Genomic DNA, 21,646 nt, shown 5'->3' with positions numbered 1-21,646 from the left:
TATTAACTTTATTTACACAAAATTTGGGAACTGCAAGTATATATTTGTATCTATATTATAGTTTGTTTATTGACAAAAACTTCCTAATAAAGTCATAATATACATAAATAAAAAATACAATTATAGTAATGATTATAATTACATTAAATGTGTGTATAATATATATATAATAATAATCTTATTATTAGGCGTTAATAATACTTATACGAATTAGGTAAAAATTTTCTAAATCTAAGTCATCAGCTTCTTCCTTATCCCATTTATTTGTGTTCGCCGTAATATTTTTCTCTTCCAAACCTAAGTATATATATATATATATATATATATATATATATATATATATATATATATATATATATATATATATCAAATAATATTATATAGTATAAAATAAAGTCACTCTCGCTGTCTGTCCGTCCCTATGTATATTTAAATCTTTAAAACTACGCAACGGATTTTGAAGCGGTTTTTTTAATAGATAGAGTGATTCTAGAGGAAGGTTTATATATATAATACATGTTCATGTACACCCAGGCGAAGCCGGGGCGAGTAGCTATTTAACATATAAAGAAAAGAATAAGTTTACAATATTTATAAATAAATTAGCAATATTTTATTCTTGACCCCCGATGGTCAACAAACTTGGCCCATTTCTTTATACACCCTTGACTTAGAATTTTCCGATCATTTTAAACTTGATTACAAATTTAATCATCATTAGTTCCCGCCATGATCATCCCTTCACGCTATTAAAAAACGGTTCCCCTCATTATCACCGCTGTGGGAGGGTCACCGCCCCACGGTTCGATATCAATTACAAGCATCTGATTTCCCTGGACAGTAATTCGTAGCCATCGATCTGAAGGCACGTGACCTGTCATCAACTGCATACTGTGATGATAATGATATCATCACGGTTAATATACATTTGGTTACTGTGGGACCACACGATTTATAACCTTAACAAGATAAGGTCATATTCAATATTAGACGTTACGACTTCGTCCGAGTGGAAGTTTACATTTCTTCTATTGTCAATGAACATATCTTCTACGTATCTAAAACAATTATCATATCAAATAAAAAGTTACTTTACGAAACTAGCTAATTTAACCGCGACTTCAAATTCATCTCTTCATAATTTAAATTTTTGGATTTATTTAAATACTAGCTGCTACAGCCTGCGGTTTCATCCGTCTTAAATTTCGACAATAAATGTAGCCTATATATGTTATTCTGATGCATAAACTATATTACTGTAAAGTTTCAACAAAATCCGTTCAGTAGTTATTGTGCGAAAGAGTAACAAACCTCCATACTCAAAATTTCGCGTTTATAATATTACTAAGATAAGATATAAATTTTATGAAATAAAAGTAGTCTATGTTATTCCTTATAACATGCTTGAGTATGGATGGATAGATGTATGTACGTTTGTTACTTATGTATGGACGTTTGAAATCAAACGTCTTTTTTGATGAAACTTATAACTTAAAAATATGTTATATAAATTGATAATTTTTTATTCTGATTAGAGAATAGAAAAATAAACTTTATACTAAAACAGTTTCTCAACACATGCGGGGTATTTTTTAACAAAACAAGCACCTACCCTTGCTTTTGGTTAGGAGCACGTGTTGATCTTGTTAAGCCGACGAATTCGTTTACAACTCTATTACACCCCCGACTGATTCAAGACGAAATTACTTCAACAATTACGATCTGAAGCCGCATCTCTGTTCGTACTTGGTTGTAGTACTTATAAACCTATTTAACTAGTAGGTATTTTTTATTATAATAGAGTCTACTTAATTATTAGTGCTCTTATAATATTAATGATAATTTTATTTTATATACAGTCCACATTTAGTGCTTTTCTAATAATAATAATAAGTAAATAACCCTGACAATCAACACAGCGCCATCTAGTCTCACGGTAAGCAGTGCTTGTGTTATGGGTATCAGACCAGTGATATAAATACTTAGACATTTTTTTGTAAATACATACATAATATACATAGAAACCGAATATAAATGTTTGCACCCTGCGAGGAATCGATCCCGCGGCGATAGATGATTAAAAAGATAATTTTTTTCAATTTTAAGCTTACATTTACTATCATGCAAAACTCCTGTCGGGGTTTGTCTGCAGGCACGTAGTTCTGTCTTATTTACTAAATAGGTACATATTTATATTATTTAGACAATATTTTAACGCACACAGAATCCAGTATTCTACTTTTACTATATTTATATATTACATACTATTAAATTAAGAAAAATAATTAGAATTTTTATATAGGTAGTCTTTTCAGTTTAAAAGGGATTTATAATTTTCAGCTAATATTATTTATTTATTATTTCATTACAACAAGGGTTTTCATAAAATAAAATATGTTTATTAAGAAGCTGTAAATAATTATTTTTAGTATTGGGTTGATTATGATTAATATTAATAATGAATTGTCCAATTTAGTGATTTTTTTAAATTCTCAGACTGCAGTACTTGCTTACTGTGTGTAATAAAATGTCGTTTATATGATTTATTTTAAAACCAACTGATACAAGACGTGCTTCTACAGATTATTGTCTCATAATAAATGTATGTCTGTATCGGAACAGAAGGGGAAGTGGTTTTGCGACGAAATCTCCCGAGGGAGCGGCCAAAAGCGTCGCGTCGAAGCAAACGCACCTGCGTTTAGTCATCACCCTTTAATTTTATTCACGTTTCAGTTTTCAGTGACGAAATTCCAATCGTTAATCTACACTACTGTTATCTTAATCGCATATCATGCAGGTGTTAATTTTATGATATTGTTTATCAATAGATTTGTAATTGCTTTGTTCATTTTATATTTAGTCTGTACCGATCTAACAAACCCAGCCACAGTGTCGGAGAGGTACAATGAATTTATAGTTTACTGGTGCAGTTCATTATGGCGGAAAAGATGAAGTTTAGTTTTAGTTATATCTGTGTATTTTTAATCCTCTGTTTGTGGAGTGAAGTGAACGCAAAATGTGTGATGCGCGGTGAATGTTACGAGGTCGGTGGTTTCGCTAAAATTTGTCCTGTAGACGAAGAAGCTTCATCTCTGTTTGATGGTTTAGATGAAGAGGAAATGGAACAAACCCTTGCTATAGTTCGCCGTAGGTGTCCACACATATTACTCGATGATGAAGGAAACGAGAAGGAGTTCAGGGATGTTATGACTTGCTGCGATCACAAACAATTGGAAAAAATGGCTGATAACCTACTGATGGCTGATGGAGTACTAGGCCGATGTCCATCTTGCGTCAGGAATTTCGCCAGGCAAATTTGTGAAATGAACTGCTCTCCAGACCAAGACCGTTTTGTTGAAGTAGTACGCATCGAATATGGGACCAATGATACGGCATATGTAAATGAAGCAAATTACAGAGTTCACGAGGACTTTATGCTTGGCGCTTACACTGCATGCTCCGGTGTACTTGTCCCTCAAACAGGATTACCTGCCATTAACATGATGTGTGGTAACGCACCCGTGTGTGATGCTCAAGCCTGGTTCAGTTTCACCGGTGACACTGCCACGAATCCTTTGGCACCTGTTCAAATCAACTTTTTGAAGACTACAACGGAGTATAATTCAATGAACGCTCCCATATTACCATGTAACGAGTCTTATTTGGATGACGTTCCTTGCAGCTGCATAGATTGTATGGCTCAGTGCCCCGTTGGAAATGAACCAATTATTCCCGAAAGGTGCACAGTACTTTCTGTAGATTGTATAGCTTTCTCGGTCGGATTAGTATTCCTAATACTTTCAATTGCCATATTTGCATTTATGGCTGTCTCCCGTTCAGACATTAAAGTGACAGACTCTAAACAAAATGAAAAAGTAATACGACCTAATATTATGACTAGACTATTTGAATCAGTGTTTTCACATATAGGCTCGATGGCCTCTACACATCACTTATTGATGATTATGATTACTACTTGGATTGTATTTGGAATGTCTTTTGGTGTAATGAATCTTAAAATTTCATCAAAACCTTTGGAACTTTGGTCTGAACCTGAATCTCGAAGTCGTCACGAGTTAGAGTACTTTAACTCTCGATTTGGTCCCTTCTATCGAGCTGCTCAAGTGTTTTTAACAATAAACAAAGAGCCATTTGAAGTAGATGGCAATATTTATGGACCAGCTTTTAGGTTTGAAGCTATTGAGGAACTGGTGTCCCTTGAAAACGAAATTCTAAATATAGGGAGAGATACAGGTGGTGTTACATTGGAACAGGTATGTTATGCTCCCTTACGAGTTCGGGGTGGTGAACAGAGACTTGATCAATGTGTTTCCATGTCTGCAGTAACCTATCTTGGTGGCCAATTGAACAACGAAACATACTTAAATTCAATACAAAATTGTCTTAATAATTTCTACTCTTTCGATTGTTTGGCATCATGGGGTGGAGGTGCAGAACCTGAAATCACATTTGGAGGATATGAAGATAACGTTTATGATGCGAATACACTTCTAATTAATTTCCCTATAGCCAATCATCTTTTAGAGGAAAATCTTGCACCAGTTTTAGAATGGGAATTGAGATTAATAGAATTATTACAAGAATATGAAATGAATAGGAAACCAGATTTTATAGATCTTGCATATGGTGCAGAAAGATCTATAGAAGACGAAATTGAACGCGTGTCTGTAGCAGAAGCGGTGCCCATAGCGATTAGTTATGTACTTATGTTTGCTTATGTTACAGTTGCATTGGGTAATGTTAGAAACTGCAAAACGTGGTTGATTGATAGTAAAGTAACAGTAGCTGTCGGTAGTATATTGGTAGTAGTAGCGGCTGTTTTCTGCGGTATGGGTGTTATGGGTTATGCACAAGTGACATTGACATTACTTGCTATTAATGTAATACCATTTTTCGTATTGTCTGTGGGCATTGATAATGTTTTCTTAATGGTAAACACATTACACGACATAGAAAATAACTTAAAATCCTATAGCGATTATAATGAGAATTTCAGTTTCAATCGTAAAAGAAAATTTATATTTATGAAAATGATGGGTAAAGTTGGTCCTTCAATATTTGTTACAGCAATTACTCAAATAACCTGTTTTGCTATTGGGACGTTAACAAATTTTCCTGCGGTTAGATCGTTTGCCATATTTGCCACTTTTTCAATGGGTTTTCTATTTATATTCCAAATAACTACTGTAATCGCTATTTTGTCAATGAATTACAAACGCGAAAGTCAAAACAGGATTGATATTGTTTGTTGTATTCAGAAAAAAATCTTAAATGATGATGATCCACTACACTCTGAAGCCCCTTACGAAAGTATTACCAAAAGGTTGATGGAACCTTACGCTAAATTCCTTCTCCGTTGGCGAGTGAAGTTTATTGTAGCTGTTCTGTTTATGGTTATGGTATTTTGTAGCGTACTCATGATTCCAGGGTTAGAAGTCGGTTTAGATCAAGAATTAGCATTACCTCGCGACTCCTACGTATACAAATATTTACAAGCTGTCAACAATTTGATGAAAATAGGGCCACCAGTCTTTTTTATTGTCAAAGGCGGGTTGAATTACAGTAATGTTGACCATCAGAACGTTATCTGCGGTGGTCAATTATGTCACGAAGATTCTCTGGCAACGCAAATATTTTTATCAGTTCAACATAGTGATATAACTTATATGGCTAAAAGTTCCAATTCCTGGTTAGACGATTTTTTTGATTGGTCAGGTTTATACGGTGCATGTTGTAAATATAACACGACTGACGGTAGCTTCTGTTCTAGTGTAGATTTATCACCCGAATGTCAATATTGTCAAATCGAAAGAAACGAATGGGCTAATGGTTTAAGGCCAGGACATGAAGCTTTCAATAGATACATACCATTTTTCTTAAATGATGCTCCCACTGAAATATGCAATAAAGGTGGTTTAGCTAGTTATTTTAATAATGTCATTTATGTTTTAGACTCTGAAGGACACGCTACTGTGCTCGACAGTAATTTTATGGCCTTTCATAGTACTTTAGTGACGTCTCAGGACTACATATCGGCTGTATATTACGGTTATGAGATTAGTGAAAATATAACAAAAGCTATAAAAAATCATACCGGTCTAGACATTGAAGTATTTCCATATTCTGTCTTTTATGTGTATTATGAGCAATATCTAACAATGTGGCGTGATGCCTTCATGTCTTTAGGATTTTGTATCCTTGGCGCTTTCGTTTTCAATTTATTGGCTTCGGGCTTCAATTTTTTGACCACAATATGCGTAATATTCACCACCGTTTTGATTCTCTTGAACTTGATGGGCGTCATGTACATTTGGAACATTCCATTGAATGCTGTTTCGCTTATTAATCTCATAGTGGCTATAGCGATAGGTGTAGAGTTTTGTAGTCATATTGGACATGCGTTTGCAACAAGTAATGCGCCTCGCAGTGACCGAGTCGAGGACGCCATAAAGAAAGTCGGTTCCACTATCATTACTGGCATAACGTTCACCAACATTCCTGTAATCGTCCTAGCGTTTTCCTATACTGAAATAATAGAAGTCTTTTTCTTTAGAATGTTCTTCAGTTTGGTCATTTTAGGTTTTATCCATGGCATGATCTTCTTTCCTGTTCTATTGAGTTATGCAAACAATTTGACACAGAGCAATAAAAAGAAACCAATAACACCAAATGTACAAGAACCGATTGCAAAGCAGACAGAATGTGAGGATCCCGACGTGGAGGTTAAACATTTGTGAATCAACATTAATGTTATTTAATTATCTGTAATCTGACTGCATATAATTACTGAAAATAGTTCTGATTCAACAGTTTTAATTTATACTAGCTTTTGCCCACGGCTTCGCTTGCGTTAATTTATCCCCTTAGGGGTGGAATTTATCAAAATCCTTTCTTAGGGGACGATTACATCATAGTAGATTTATGCATGCTAAGTCTCAGCCCGATCGGTTTAAAATTGACAAAGTTTAATAGAAACTTTCATCCCCTATTTTTTATTATAAACGCACAGCCCAAACCACTGGACGGATCGGGCTGAAATTTGACATGCAGGTAGATGTTATGACGTAGGCATCCGCTAAGAAAGATTAATTCTATCCCCAAGGGGATACCCTTGGGGATAGAATTAATCAAAATTCTTTCTAGATAGATAAATAAGTAGAATACTTGTTTAATGTTATATTTATTCAAAAATAACTTATCAATAAAATGACAAATGAAATCGTGGTATCTTTATTACATAGTATAAAAAAAATGGCCGTCGCTGTCTGTTCGTTTATATCTTTTAAATTACGTAACGGATTTTAATTCAGTTATCAGCAATAGATGAGTGATTCAAGAGGAACGTTTATATGTATAATACATACGTGTTATGGTCTAGAACAGAGGTTCCCAAACTTTTTTGTGTCGTAGACCCCTTGCCATATTTTTCGGTTTTGGGTAGACCCCCCATTCTTACCTGGTATTGAGTTTTTAGTAAATTTCTAACTGTAGTAAAGTTTACTGTTAAAAACAAAAAGTAAAAACAATAAGATAATTGTAAATAAAATAATTGTAAAAAAAATAAAAACAATAAGATAACAAAAATACTTGACCGCCCCAGCGGTCTATGATAAACTGTAAGAGGTCTACGACAGACCTCTTACAGTTACGTAGTACTGGGGGGCGATATAGACCACTTTGGGAATCACTGGTCTAGAACAAGCCGAGAAGTTCAAAGATTTGCAATGCATCTGGTGAAGCCGGTACGGGTTAACTACTAACTTACGGCTAGTTAAATAAACAGTTCAACAGTAGTGATTGTTAATTTAATTATTATTATTATACATATTATAAAGAAGTACAACATATACTAAAATATATAGTAATGGTAGCATCATTGCAATCATGTTAAATAGAATTCAAGCTCAGACATCGAGATCTAGAACAACACTCATGTCAAAATCTTTTATAAACATGTCTAAAAATATATATAATAAACTACCTGACGAATTGAAAAGAATGCAATAAAGAAATTTAAAAGTAAATTAAAATAAATTATAATAAAAAAATGTTATTACTTTATTACAGAGTTCTTAACAGATGATCATTTCATGAATGTACAATATGATAATTTTATTTATTTATTTAGAAATAATCAATAAAATTAAATGTGAGTAATAATGTAATATGATTTTATAACTATTTGAGTAAATAATTATTAAAATAAACCTATTATTATTGTATGTATACATTTGCAAATTAATGCCTGACATTTTCATGTTAGAATTTAATGCAATAATAATTCAATTAATATCAGTAAAGCATTTCATGTTAGTTCCTAGATTTAGCATATCTTTCTAATTATGTAAGTACCTATAAAGATATAAGACTTATTATGAATGTTGTATTTGTTGTAATTTGTTATAAATTATCACAATTCTTGTTGTAACAAATAACTGTAAATATAAGTAAATTGTTTATAAATAATTGTATTTTTATTTATAGCACAGATAACATAATATTATATATTTATACAAAGTAGGTGACAAAGAAGTAGGTATACGGCCCATCTGATGGTAAACGGGTACCGTAGCGTATGTGTCCGTAGGCTGGAACCCTAAAATACTAGGGCTGTCACGTGCGCGTTGCCTACCCTAAACCTATACATATAAATAAAATTGGAGTGTCTGTTTGTAATATTGAAATAACCGTTTTTTACTACATGCATATTAATATAAATACGGTACATACACCAAAATAACATTTCCTACAATTTTTGTCTGTCTGTTTGTTCCGGCTAATCTCTGATATGGCTGGACCGATTTTAACGAGACTTTTATTGGCAGGTAGGTGGTGTAATAAGGAGTAACTTGGGTTACTTTTATTTTAGAAAAATAAAGATAAATTCCACGCGGACGAAGTCACGGGTACAGCCCTACTAGTACCTACTATAATAATTACGTAAGATATTATTTTGTTTCAATTCCGCTGCCAGTAGCATGTGTGAGAATACAAATATTCAATACAGAAACCTGACCAGAACCGTTACGACCTGCCTTATTAGTGATCAAATTCTGACCGTTATTGGATCTACAGTCTACACCCATATTGGTCATTTGTATTCATACAAATCGACTTAAAAATGTAAAGTTACAACGATTATTTACAGTAGCAATATGAAAGTTTCTTGCTCGTTCTTCTTTCTGAATGAGCGGTAGATTAAAAGAATAATAATAATAATAATCTCAGGACAATTCACACAGCGCCATCTAAACCGAAGTTAAGCTAGTTAAAGCATGTATTATGGGTACTAGAAAATTGATACAAATACATTGATTTTTTTTCGTAAATACATACATACATAGATAACACACAGACCGATACAAACAATCATACTTATGAATACAAATGTTTGTGCCGTGCGAGGAATCAAACCCGCGACCTTAGGAAGTAAGGCGGTGTGCTAAATCGCTAGACCACCGGGGCCGTCAATTGGAAGAAGGATAACTGTGACTATTCAAAAACGCTTAAATGTAAGTTTTTTTTTTAATTTGAATAAAAGCTTATCTATTATTTTCTACTTTATTTCTCTGAACGAAGGCATCATCACTCAATGAATAGAGTACGGATGTGGCTTGGAAGCCTAGTGTTAACTCGTCGGCGTCGGGGTTCTATTCTCGTTGCACCAAACTGAATAAATCGATAACCTAACAAATAATTCGATAAAATATTAATATAATAATATATTATAACTACGGTCACAAAAAAAATGAGTAAGCATGCAGTTATTATTAATAACAAACGATCAATATTTATAATGATCTATTTCTAGATCTTTATTACTAATCATTGATAAATAATTATTGATAATTTCAATTGACTAGCCTGCTTATTATGTAGATATATTACTATATCCTCGTTGTAATCTTATGTTTCGCATAATTACATTGTCTGGTCCAGTTAAATTATCAATATGACTAACTTGTTCATAAAATTATTATTAAAGTCATTATATAATAGAAAATAAAAGGAAGACTTTGATTTCATTTTATAAATAATGGTATATATTTTTCTTATATCTATATTGTTGATAATTATCAAAAACATTTATTTAAAGAAAGAAAAAAAATTGTTTATTTCGTACATAGCAATACTGAAAATAATTTTTAAATTTTAATTTGCATTTTATCGGTTTATATAAATTTCATAGTACCAATCGCTTATATAAATTTTATGCATATCCGCTCAGAATATGTCGTGACGGGGTGCCACGACGCTGGTATTCTCTCTCTATTCTCTGGTATAGATAATATATTTTTTATTTATATATTTTTTTTAATTTTAATTTAGGAACTTTAATAAATTTCATAAAGTCTGCTTTAAACAGAGTTTTTTGTCGCTCGATAATCCATACAGCGTCATATAGACCAAATCTTATATTCATGGGTTGTCTGCTGCTATCTGGTCTGGTATCTAGGTTTCGGAAAATTTGACATCTATAGCATTGTTAACTAATAATAAATATATAAATGTCAAATAAGGGTTGAACTGTATCACCCTTATTTGATATTTATCATTATAATTCGGCCAATTTATATAATATGTATTTTTTTTAATTTATATTCTATGCGTTATGTATAAGCTATATTGCTGTAAAATTTCAATCAAAATCCGTTCAGTAATTTCTGCGTGAAAGTGCAACAAACATCCATCCACACTCACATACTCTCGCGTTTATAATATTAGTAAGATATCGTAAACTTTAAAAATTAATCGTAACAACAAAGTGTCATTATCATTTGTAAGTATACAAACTTATAAGACGATAATTAACAATAACTTTGACATTAATTTTTTTTATTAGGTTATATTTGTATTTAACATAGATTAAAAATGCGGTCAACTGCACTTAATGTACTTAGTTAACTGGATTATTTTGTAACTACAACGCGGTTGATCGAGGTTAGTGATAATATATCCGATATGACATGTTAAGTATTAAAAAGTGTTTATATTGACTTCCATAACAATTTATTTATATAACTTAGAATAAGCGTATATACAATCTAATGCTAAACAATATTTAGAATGACTAAAACTATTTACATCGACTTTTAGTGGACAAAGCCTATTTTTTTTAATCATCTAGATATGCAATTTGGTACCTACCTATCACTTCGCTAGTTCTGTCCTTCCCTCACCCTTCCTTTACTGGTACCACTACACTAATGAAAATGAGATCAAAACTGTCGTTTACATATGTAATAGAAATCTACATTCCAATATTTTGCTGTACCCGTTTTTAAATATTTTCTCTCATAAAAAGCTTGATCGGATAACAAAAAATATATCAAAAGATTTTATTTTTCTGCACCATTTTTCAAACATTTTCTCTTACATACAAACTTTGTATTGGCAATTACAAATAACGAAAAATAATTGGTTAAATACTGTAGCCATTCTGTAGTAAAGCGCTTATATAAATACAATAACTTATTATTATTTACATATAGTTTATGAAAGTTATATCCAAGAAACCCATTGAATAAAATCTGTATAAACTGCTTGTTCCGTATTCCGAACCTCCTGTCCTGCTTGCTGGTGCGGACTTTCTCTACACTCTTTCCAAGGAATGGAAAAAGTTCTTTTAATTTAAATGGCTTCATCTTAATTCACCAAACCAGTTCGGTGATTTTGCCAACATCGTGGTTGTTTTCTATTTATAGTGGACTTCAAATGGCCAGCAATAAATTATGAAGTCCACAATACTATTTATCCCTTTGGGAAAGGCAATGATCCTAATCCCAAACAGCCATTCTTTATGTCACTTGACTACAGTAGCATTTTGACAAGTGTCAAAAACAATTGAACTCATCTCCCTCCAAAAAGAAACATAAATATAGGCAACAAAATTGTTTCCCAAGATGATATTCACGCATCCAGTACATGATTCAAATATGCTATATAGCATATAGCTAACCTTAAGATCTCTATTTTCGATAGCTTCTTGTCTGGAGGTAAAGTTGGGAGTAGTCTTCTTAGCGCTGCAAAAGCTGCATTGAATGCTTCTACTCTTATTCTCTCTCTTGTGGCGTGAGCTGTTCTGTACTTGAGGGTGGCTCTGCGTCTCCTTCTTCTTTCTTCGCGAGATAGACCTGCGCATGGGGAGCCTGCGCCGCTGGAGAGGTAAGCTTCTTCGGAAAGAGAACAGGCTTCGAGTGCTCTTTCTCTGTAGAAAAGAAAATGTACGTAGGTATGAGTTTTCAAATCAAAATAACTAAAAACCGTATTAATGTTGCTCTACTAATCGACCAACATTAATGCAGTTATTTTGATGGTCTGTACCATAATAATAATAATATACCGCCAGTGCGGAATATAGTTAGATTCAAGAAAAAATATGATAACTAAATACATATCCAGATTTATTAAATTATAATAATAATAACTACGAATCTAGAAGTAGACTTTGGGACTAGATGACACTGTGTGAATTGTTCAGAGTTATTATTATTGTTAAGAATTGTACGAACCTCTTCCTGGGAGCAAGGTTCTCTCTCCCGGTGATGGGCAGTAGAGCTTCTCGGGGCTCGGCTAGCATGCACTGCAGAGACCCGTCGTCCATGTTACCAGCTGCCTCAAGCCAGCTCTTCATAGTGTATTTCTGAAAAATAAACATATATCATTAATAGCTACAAGATATTGTGTTGAAGATAAATTTATTTGAAAACAATAAATTCTTATCCCATACCATCTAGCCCCAAATTAAGAATCGATATTTACAATGAAATCTTACTTAAAAATTATATTTAAATTCATAAAATCGAAGTACCTATATATAAATAAATTGCTGTTCGTAAGTCTGGCTAAAACTCAAAAACAGTTTTAATCAAAACACTTAATTGTTAACCAAATCGTACTCTCTAAATATCTTTATTTACCATAAAAGTATTCGTGTTAAGATCCGGTTAACAATATAAATAATGGCTAATATGAATAAATAATCTTTATTTGTTCCTTATAAAATAGGGGTAGTGTATCAGAATCCTTTTTCAGGTGAAACAGGTTCAACTCCTGGTTCAGATGAAAGATCGAAATATTTAAAAAAAAAATATTTATTATGGGAATCATTAATGCCGACGATAAACTGTGTAATTACTTTTTTTTCTGCCAACGTCATCTGCGTCAACGTAATATCATCTGCTTCTTGCTTATTCAATTTTTTTGTGGTCGGCGTAATATTTTTCTCTTCCAGTAATGTTCGAGATGACTGCGAACAGGGATCGCAGTCATCTCGTTATTTACTCCTTTTCTTACACTTTCACACAGTCCATCCATCTCTTTTTCGGCCTTTCTCTGCCCTTATAATCATCCACAATCATATGTAACACCTTCCTTAAAATATTATCATTCTTGCTGTATCAATATTGATTATAATTAAGATTAATTTAAGACACATGTAAAAAATACACTTAAACGACTACTTGAATGACTACAATGCGTGGACTTAATTACAATTTTAACTTTTGTTATGAGGTATATAACTTTCCCATTGACATAGATAATGTAATAAACACTAAAGAAACTTATTCTAAATTTAGTAATGACATATTGATGACATATATTACTGTGATTGGTACAGTTTATACTGTAAATAATATAAATGACAAAGTGGAGTAACTTGAAACAGTCATATTCGCTATAAAGTCCAAACTTGTGGCGGTGTGGTGGGCCGGGTCGATGTGCTCCCTCTAATATTGGTTGAGTGCAATGATGGCTGGCTCATCCGTCATACTCGTGAACGGGTGCTGCTTGTGGGGACTGGTCTGTTCAGGTTGCGAACACTGATTAGATTATTTGATTTTATATAGCATATGCTGGTGGTCACTCTATTCTCCAAAATTTGAATTTAAATGAAATAGTATTATTGTAAATATGTACAACATTAAAAAAAAATACGAGCTGAGTTTCTTGTCAGTTCTTCTCATCTCGAAATCATTCCGAACTGACGGTAGATTTGACATATCATAAGAGTCTGTAATAGACCTACATGAATAACGATATTTTGAATTTGAATTTGAATTTATACATATAAATGTAGAGGCGATAGGACAAAATACAATTGAAACTTGTTTTGATTTCGTTGTCACGTAGAACAAATTTACCTCAACTAAAACATCTTTACTAACCCTTGCCTCAAGTCTTGTTTTGACTGCCGCATGCCGTCCAAATCAAATTTGATGTCCGCAAATATGGGGGTAGTGTTATAAATAATACAGCACGCGTTCACACCTCATACTAAGCGGGCTCTTTAGGGGATAATAAATCCGTATTTATTCTTTTTATATCGCCCCTTGCAACCCTTCGCGTAATCGAATTGTGTTCGGTTAGCGTATCGAATCGATTCGATAGTTGGCCGGTGGCTGCAATTCTTCTTTCCTTGCTTTCTGTTTCTAGCTTATATTATTGGTCATAATTCTTTAATTTATTCAAATTAACTTAACACAAGCATTTTGATATTTATTGGTTATATGTTTCAGGGTAAATATTTACTTTGCTATTTTATGAATACAACTGGATTCTAATATAGTCTAATGCGAAAGTATTTAGTGTATTTTTTTTATCATATTATTAAATTCGTCCATAAATATCTTTATCTTGTCACCCTTATAATATAGCGAGGTCAAGACACCTAAAAAAGTGTGCATATACCACTTGGCTATATAATATAATACTATGGTCATTCAAATATTAATTAATGGGAAGAAATATACTAGAAGAGTATGAGCGGCTGGAAACTGCAAAGGTAACGAAAATAATTGGTCGTAGGTACGCTGAATATGCAGTCCTATAGTACTTTACTAAAGTTTAAACCATTGTTAACCTAACTCCTTCAGCCATTTTTAGGTAAGATTATTCCATTACCATACCTAAAAAAATACGATGTAATTACATTTTAAAAGGTAACGATACAGATTGTAATATTTACGATGATTTTCTGGCTGGTTATGCGGAATCCGTTATCAGTACGTACCGAAGGATATTTCAGGAAATTCTTTCTGATAAAATACTCTCTTTTAAATTGCAAACAATATATTTCAGATACAATATTTTGAGAGTGTCTTGTGGTTTACTGTCTTAATTTACAAATAAGTCAAGATACCAAAATTGGCTGAAATTAAAAACTTTGTGTGTCAATATAAATTTCCGAATTTCATCTGAATTGTTTTCATTAAACTAAAAATTAATCAAAAAGATGACTACATTGCTAGCAATTTACCATGTCAGGTTGACCTCAACGCGAGTCCTCCTAGAAACCATCATAATAAGTTCCTAGTGAATTTTGGGGTAACTACCACAAGAGGTAACTGACCTGATGTTCATTTTATCATCTTCCACTGTTGCCCTGCTAGCGTAAACCGTTAGCATCAGTCCATTATCATCCAAAATATATGCAAATAACACCAAAACCGAGGCAAACAGTCATACTCATACTCATGAATACCAATGTCAGCATCTTGAGAGGAATTGAACCTGCTAAACCGCTAATCAGTTTTATATGTTGTTGGGGCACCCTTGTTTCTGTAGCGCATCAGAGATGTTTGCAGCAGCGCGGGTAGATGGATTTGAAACCATAATGCGTAAAAGAGCTGCATCACTGATGTCTAGAATTCGGGGGAGCTCAAACAGCATCCTAAAAACTGTTGCGAATATACCTGATTGTCCGCTCCAGAGGCACTGGATAACGTTGCATTGTGGACCCAGTGCTTCTGGACGTGGACACATATATATGAAATAATATATCTACGTATATGTATATTATAAGTTACTAACATAGTTTTATAAGTTTTTACTAACACAATATGGATGTAATCTGAATTAAAATTAAAATAAATAAATATCATTCAATATCGTCAAAGTATAAAAAAATATTCTTCTGACTACCCCATCAATCTGGAATAGCTGTGATGGTATGTCGAATCGTGTGATGTTTTTTTTTTCACCTGGACAATTCACACATCATCTAGTCCCAAGGTAAGCAGAGCTTGCAATGGATACTAGACAACTGATATAAATGTTTTCGTCTATACAAATGTTTGTACGGTGCGGAGAATCGAAACCGCGGCCATCGGAAGTAGAGCGGTGTGCTAAACTGCTAGATCACTGAGGCCGTCAAGTGTGTTAAATATTTTTGTGTTGTCTGTAATATTTTCTTTACTTTCCCTACTTGTACATTTGTTGATTATTTAGCCAATTTTCTACTCACGGCGATGTATAGCGATCGATATTAAAATTATTACATATTTGTTTACGATAACATATGATAATACTTATTATCTAAAATAACAGACATAATATTATAATATCTTTCCGATAAATAAGACAACATAAGTTATTTTATCTTGGAAAAAATTAAATATTTAAGTTAAGTGGATTTTACTAAGTATATAATACTGGGTGCAATTTTCTATTTAAACTAACTGATATTCGCGAATTCGTCTGTGTGGAATAAAAATAAAGATTTCTAAAATATATAGCGGTAGATAAAAAAATATTACTATTCAAAAGTGCTTAAGTTTATTTGAATAAATGATTACTATTCTATTCTATTCTATTCTAATAGTAGCCTAAATTACTCCTTTTATACTGAGTTTCTTGTCTATTTTTCTTAGCTCGAAAACACTCTTCACATTAAACATTTAAGTATTTTTAAGTTAAGAATTAGATTACAAATTTCCTAAAATTCTTCTTATACAAATTTCAGTGTTGATTTGTAATTATTTAATATGGGATATCATAAAATACAATATCGGTTGGTGTTCCGCTATCTCCCTTGATATAGGCGATTGTTACTAATTTATCTAAGGCAGCCAGCGATTTGAAAGTCTTTGAGTCGTGACTCAATAAAAAGAAATTTAAAAGAGGAAAATATTCTATCTGTACACAAAAATCTTCACTTATTTCCAAGAAACAGCAATATTTATAACATTAATTTAAAGACAAACTTGTTCCTCTTAATTATGGTTCACAAAATGTCAATAGGTCTTTTATGGGAATGGGTATCAAAATTTACAATAAGATACCGAAGGATATACTAGAATTATCTGTTAAATCATATTTATACACAACAAACAAAGCCTATTACACATTAAACGATTATTTGAATGACAAACGTGCAGAGCAATAGTAGTTCATGCACGAGATTTTCACTTAATGTTAGACATAGACATCTACATAAGTATATATTGTAAATAAACTGACTTAAAAAAAAGAATTCAGTTGAGATTCTTGCCAGCTCTTCTCAACTGAATCGGTATACTGAAATGGTAGATAGGGAAAGAATATTAAAACAAAAAAAATTACGGTTATAAGCGCCTAAAATGTCCTATATGAATAAATGATATTTGATTTGAATAATTTCCTAAAAATAAATCCTTACTCGCCTGAAAAGGTGACAGTAACTTACGTTGATGTGTCGTTTTGAAAATTGTTCTCAGTTTTTCAGCACATATACAAAACACTGTAACAGTCTTAAAATCCATAGAACATTTTCCCACAGCACTGTAAGTGATATGAACGTGTACTGAGATGTAACACAGCATCCCTTGTTTTATATTCCTGTGAGGGATGGACCACCCTCCCGTGGGCGGGTACAAATATGGGACGTGTATAGAAAGGATATTTTATTAAAATAATATTTATCTGTACAATAAATTTGTGTAAAAAGGAATTTAATTATAAGTTACTTTATAGTTAAGCTGTTATATTATCTATACATATATATGTATCTATATCTACATATAAATAAATTGCGGTGTCTGTTTGTAGTATTGAAATAACCGTTTCTTACTACATGCATATGAATATAAATACCAATATAATATATAAACCAAAACAACATTTTTTACAATTTTTGTCTGTCAGTTTGTTTCGGGTAATCTCTGAAATGGCTAGACCGATTTTGACGGGACTTTTATTGGCAGGTAGCTGATGTAATAAAGAGTAATTTAGGCTACTTTTATTTTAGAAAAATAAAGTTAAATTCCACGCGTACGAAGTCGCGTGTACAGCTAGTTATAATTAAATTTCTGACGTAATTTTTAATTAGAATGTGTTGACTTTATCTAATTTAATTAATTTGGTATCTGTTTATAACATTCTCATATTTCTTGACAACCTCAGTGGTCTAGCGGTTTAATAAGCATTATTTTAAAACGGCGACGGGTTCGATTCCTCTCACTTTGTATTCATGAGTATGATTGTTTGTATTGGTTTTGGTGTTTTCCATGTACCTATATTATGTATGTATTTACAAAACATAAGTAAATTTTATACTATATAGGGATGTGTTATATTGATGTATTAGTTACTAGCTTCTCGCCCCGGCTTCGCACGGGTGTACATGTATTATACATATAAACCTTCCTCTTGAATCACTCTATCTATTAAAAATAAAAATCGTTTCAAAACCCGTTGCGTAGTTTTAAATATTTAAACATACACAGGAAAGGACATATAGCGACAGCGACTTTATTTTATACTATGTAGTGATATTACCTTAATTTTTTAGCAAAATCCACTCAGTGTCCATTCAAAACTATTATATTTATAAAGTTAGGGGGATATAAACATTCCGGAAGGATTTCTCGAAAGTACAGTGGAAACTGTTTCAGAATCTGGTTAAAAGAAAATGTACAGATAGAAACTACACGATTTATACTATTTGTACCAATTCAAACGGGATAGAAATTACGAGAACCTAAGCCGAAGTTCGAACCCCTAGCGGTGCTCTCAGACTAAAGTTGCATCAGTCAGGTGGGAGTTGGCCTTCATTTGCTCTATAAGTCCTTCCGCGGGTTTGGAGTGCCATCGCCCGGTGAAGCTGTAAAGGATCTGCGGCCAATAGCATTAGAGTATTCCGAAAAAAAAAACGTATTTATACATGTGTGTATAGAAACTAATTAACTTATCTATGATAGAAATTAATATTTCTAAAAGTAATTTAATAATAATGAATTTATTTTATATTGCAGTACTTGTGTTACAACCTTTAGAGGTAACATCTGCACAGCATCCTCGCTCCGCCTACTGGAGATGGGCCAATCCCGGGCCGACCCCGCCTATCCCCGCCTATCGATCCTGACCGTCCCGGGCCGCAGGTGCCTCATGGTAATTGAGGACCCAGGAGGGGATGTGCTGCCTCGTATTTTTATAACACGCATTAATTTTGCAGTAGCTCTACCTTTCGACTTTCCAAGTGTATTTTTATGGGATTGTATCGACTAAGAATCTCACGATCTGATGTTGATAACTGGACGATAATGGTAGTGATAAAAAAATAATAACATACATAAGTGATAAAGAATGTTCTATACAACGGCCTCTGTGGTCTAGCGGCTTCGCACACCGCCTTACATCAAACGGTCGCGGGTTCGATTCCTCGCACGGTGCAAAAGTTGTATTCATGAGTATGATTGTTAGTATCGGTCTGGGTGTTTTCTATGTATATTAAAATTGGTCTATGTATATATATTAATTGTATAGTATCCATAACACAAGTTCTGCTTAGCTTGGGACTAGATGGCGCTGTGAGAACCATTCAGAAATATTATTATATTAATGTGTACTAGCCTTATATTTAATATAACTCGAACAATATTATTTATTTTATATGTGCAATTTGTAAATAATTTAAATATTAATTATTTTTTCTCTTTGATTTTGATGGAAGTTAAAGTCTATATAAAATTACTTAAAGGGATATATAATATTGTCAATGAATATTATTGTAAATCTAAGAATATTTGAAAAAGACTCTAGAATTACACTTGTGATGAAATGTTTATGATTTCTTTATGATAAGTTTAATAGCTTTCATACATATGTAGACTTATAATATGAGTCATATCGCGGTATCGTAGTTGTATCTAATCAGATACGTATGTAGGTATATATGTATGTATCATTGTTTTTAAGAACGAAATTCAAAGTATATATATCATTATATAGTCATATTTTTTTGTACATACATATAGTTCTACCACCTACCCGCCCCGGCTTTGCACGAGTATAGATGTGTTATATATAAACCTTCCTCTTGAATCACTCTATCTATTGCTAAAACTGCATTAAAATCCGTTGCGTAGTTTGAAAGATCTAAGCGACCAGACAGCGACAAGTAACTTCATTTTATACTATGTAAAGATTAACAGAATATTATGTCGATTTTTGGCATTATCGTAGAAAAGTTGATTGAGAGTGGCACTGTATTTAGAAAGCATCACTGTATTGAATTGAATTAAATTGAACTTGAATTTCATCATCACACTACCCGCCAGAAACTAAAATATCATGATCATCTGGATGAATGACGATCCCCCACAGTATGTTTTTCAAAAAACTTTTCGCCACGTACAATTACATTGTTGAATCACCTTCCAGCAATGATATTTCCGAATGGATACGATATAGAAACATTCAAGAGATTAGTTTATCCTCTATCTTAAAAGCCAGCAACGCACTTGCAATTCATCTGGTGTTGCAGGTGCTCATGGGCGGCGGTAATTGCTTACCATTACGGAGCCGTAAGAACTTTGATCCCAATGTAAATAATTCAAAAAAAGAAAAGTTACGCTCGGGAATCACTAGCGTCATCTTTCCCACATTTTCTGAAATAAATGGGGCAGTGGCTGTAGGAAAAAAGATGTTCCGAGGAGACATTCGGCACAGAACGCTCGTAATATAACATGAGGCTATAATTTAAAAAGATATTATGTAAATTGGGCGAAATATAATGATAAATGTCAAGTAAGTGTGACGCAGACGAATTTGCTCGGGTCAGCTAATGCTCAAATAAGTGCAACAGAAGCAAAGGACTTTGTTGTGTCCTTCTGAAGGTTTATGTAATTATTATTAAGTTTTTTTTTATATTACGGACTACTCTAATGCTATTGGCTGCAGCTGCCCTTTATAGCTTCAGTCAAGTGTGAGTACACATACTACATCTTTATGGTATCCGCGCTCCCATCCCCCAGGATACAGGTCAAGTTTGGGGGTTATTGATAAGAGAAATAAAATTTTATTATTATAAATTTATTTATAGATTTACATTTATTTATTACTAGCTGTGCCTGCGGTTTCTCCCGCATTAAATTTCAATATAAAATATAGCCTATATGTTATTCTGATGTATCAGCTATAAAGTTTCACCCAAATCCGTTCAATAGTTTTTGCGTGAAAGAGTAAAAACCATCCATACTCACAAACTTTCTGGTTTATAACATTAATAACATTTATAGATTTACATTTATTTATTATAAATAAATTGTAATAAATTAAATCCTGCCTTCACATGAAAAGCCCTTTTTATTATCCACTTTGAAAACTGTTTATGAAAATAGAGACTGCACTTAACTTTCGTTCTTACTGAAGTTGTCGTAAACTATTGTAGCGTTGTTGTAAATTCAAGTTGTCAACTACATTTAGAAGGCTCATGATTTGCATCCAATTTAGGGCTGTAACATCCCCAATGGATGTCTATTAAATTAACATCTGATAGATATCCCAAATTATAACAGTGTGTTGTATCAGGACACAATACAATACAACACACAGCGCTATCTAGTCCCAAGTTAAGCAGAGCTTG

At 32.8% G+C, this 21,646-nt stretch overlaps 2 protein-coding genes across 2 annotated transcripts; one reads left to right on the top strand and one right to left on the bottom strand.

The window, feature by feature from the left end:
* The first annotated feature begins 2,879 nt into the window (after positions 1-2,879).
* On the top strand, positions 2,880-6,896 carry LOC131855029 (NPC intracellular cholesterol transporter 1 homolog 1b-like). Its single transcript, XM_059206242.1, has one exon. The coding sequence runs from the start codon at positions 2,937-2,939 to the stop codon at positions 6,756-6,758; it is 3,822 nt and encodes a 1,273-aa protein (XP_059062225.1). The 5' UTR covers positions 2,880-2,936; the 3' UTR covers positions 6,759-6,896.
* A 4,946-nt stretch (positions 6,897-11,842) lies between these two features.
* Positions 11,843-17,543, bottom strand: LOC131855490 (helix-loop-helix protein 1). Its single transcript, XM_059206772.1, has 3 exons — positions 17,468-17,543; positions 12,534-12,664; positions 11,843-12,229 (listed from the first exon to the last, which is right to left on the bottom strand). The coding sequence occupies exons 2-3, from the start codon at positions 12,653-12,655 to the stop codon at positions 11,932-11,934; spliced, it is 420 nt and encodes a 139-aa protein (XP_059062755.1). The 5' UTR covers positions 12,656-12,664; positions 17,468-17,543; the 3' UTR covers positions 11,843-11,931.
* Between the last annotated feature and the right edge of the window lie 4,103 nt (positions 17,544-21,646).

The sequence above is a fragment of the Achroia grisella genome, unplaced genomic scaffold (genome assembly GCF_030625045.1).
Source record: "Achroia grisella isolate CSIRO2021 unplaced genomic scaffold, CSIRO_AGI_Agris_v1 utg1062, whole genome shotgun sequence".
Taxonomy (NCBI): domain Eukaryota; kingdom Metazoa; phylum Arthropoda; class Insecta; order Lepidoptera; family Pyralidae; genus Achroia; species Achroia grisella.
This window is presented reverse-complemented; position numbering and strand designations above follow the sequence as displayed.

What these genes read in the sequence shown, in the direction of transcription:
- LOC131855490 (XM_059206772.1), bottom strand. Translation starts at nt 12,655, where the DNA reads ATGAAGAGCTGGCTTGAGGCAGCTGGTAACATGGACGACGGGTCTCTG. An exon ending in AACCTTGCTCCCAGGAAGAG is followed by an intron (nt 12,230 to 12,533) that starts GTTCGTACAATT and finishes TCTTTTCTACAG; the next exon opens with AGAAAGAGCACTCGAAGCCT.
- LOC131855029 (XM_059206242.1), top strand. Translation starts at nt 2,937, where the DNA reads ATGGCGGAAAAGATGAAGTTTAGTTTTAGTTATATCTGTGTATTTTTA.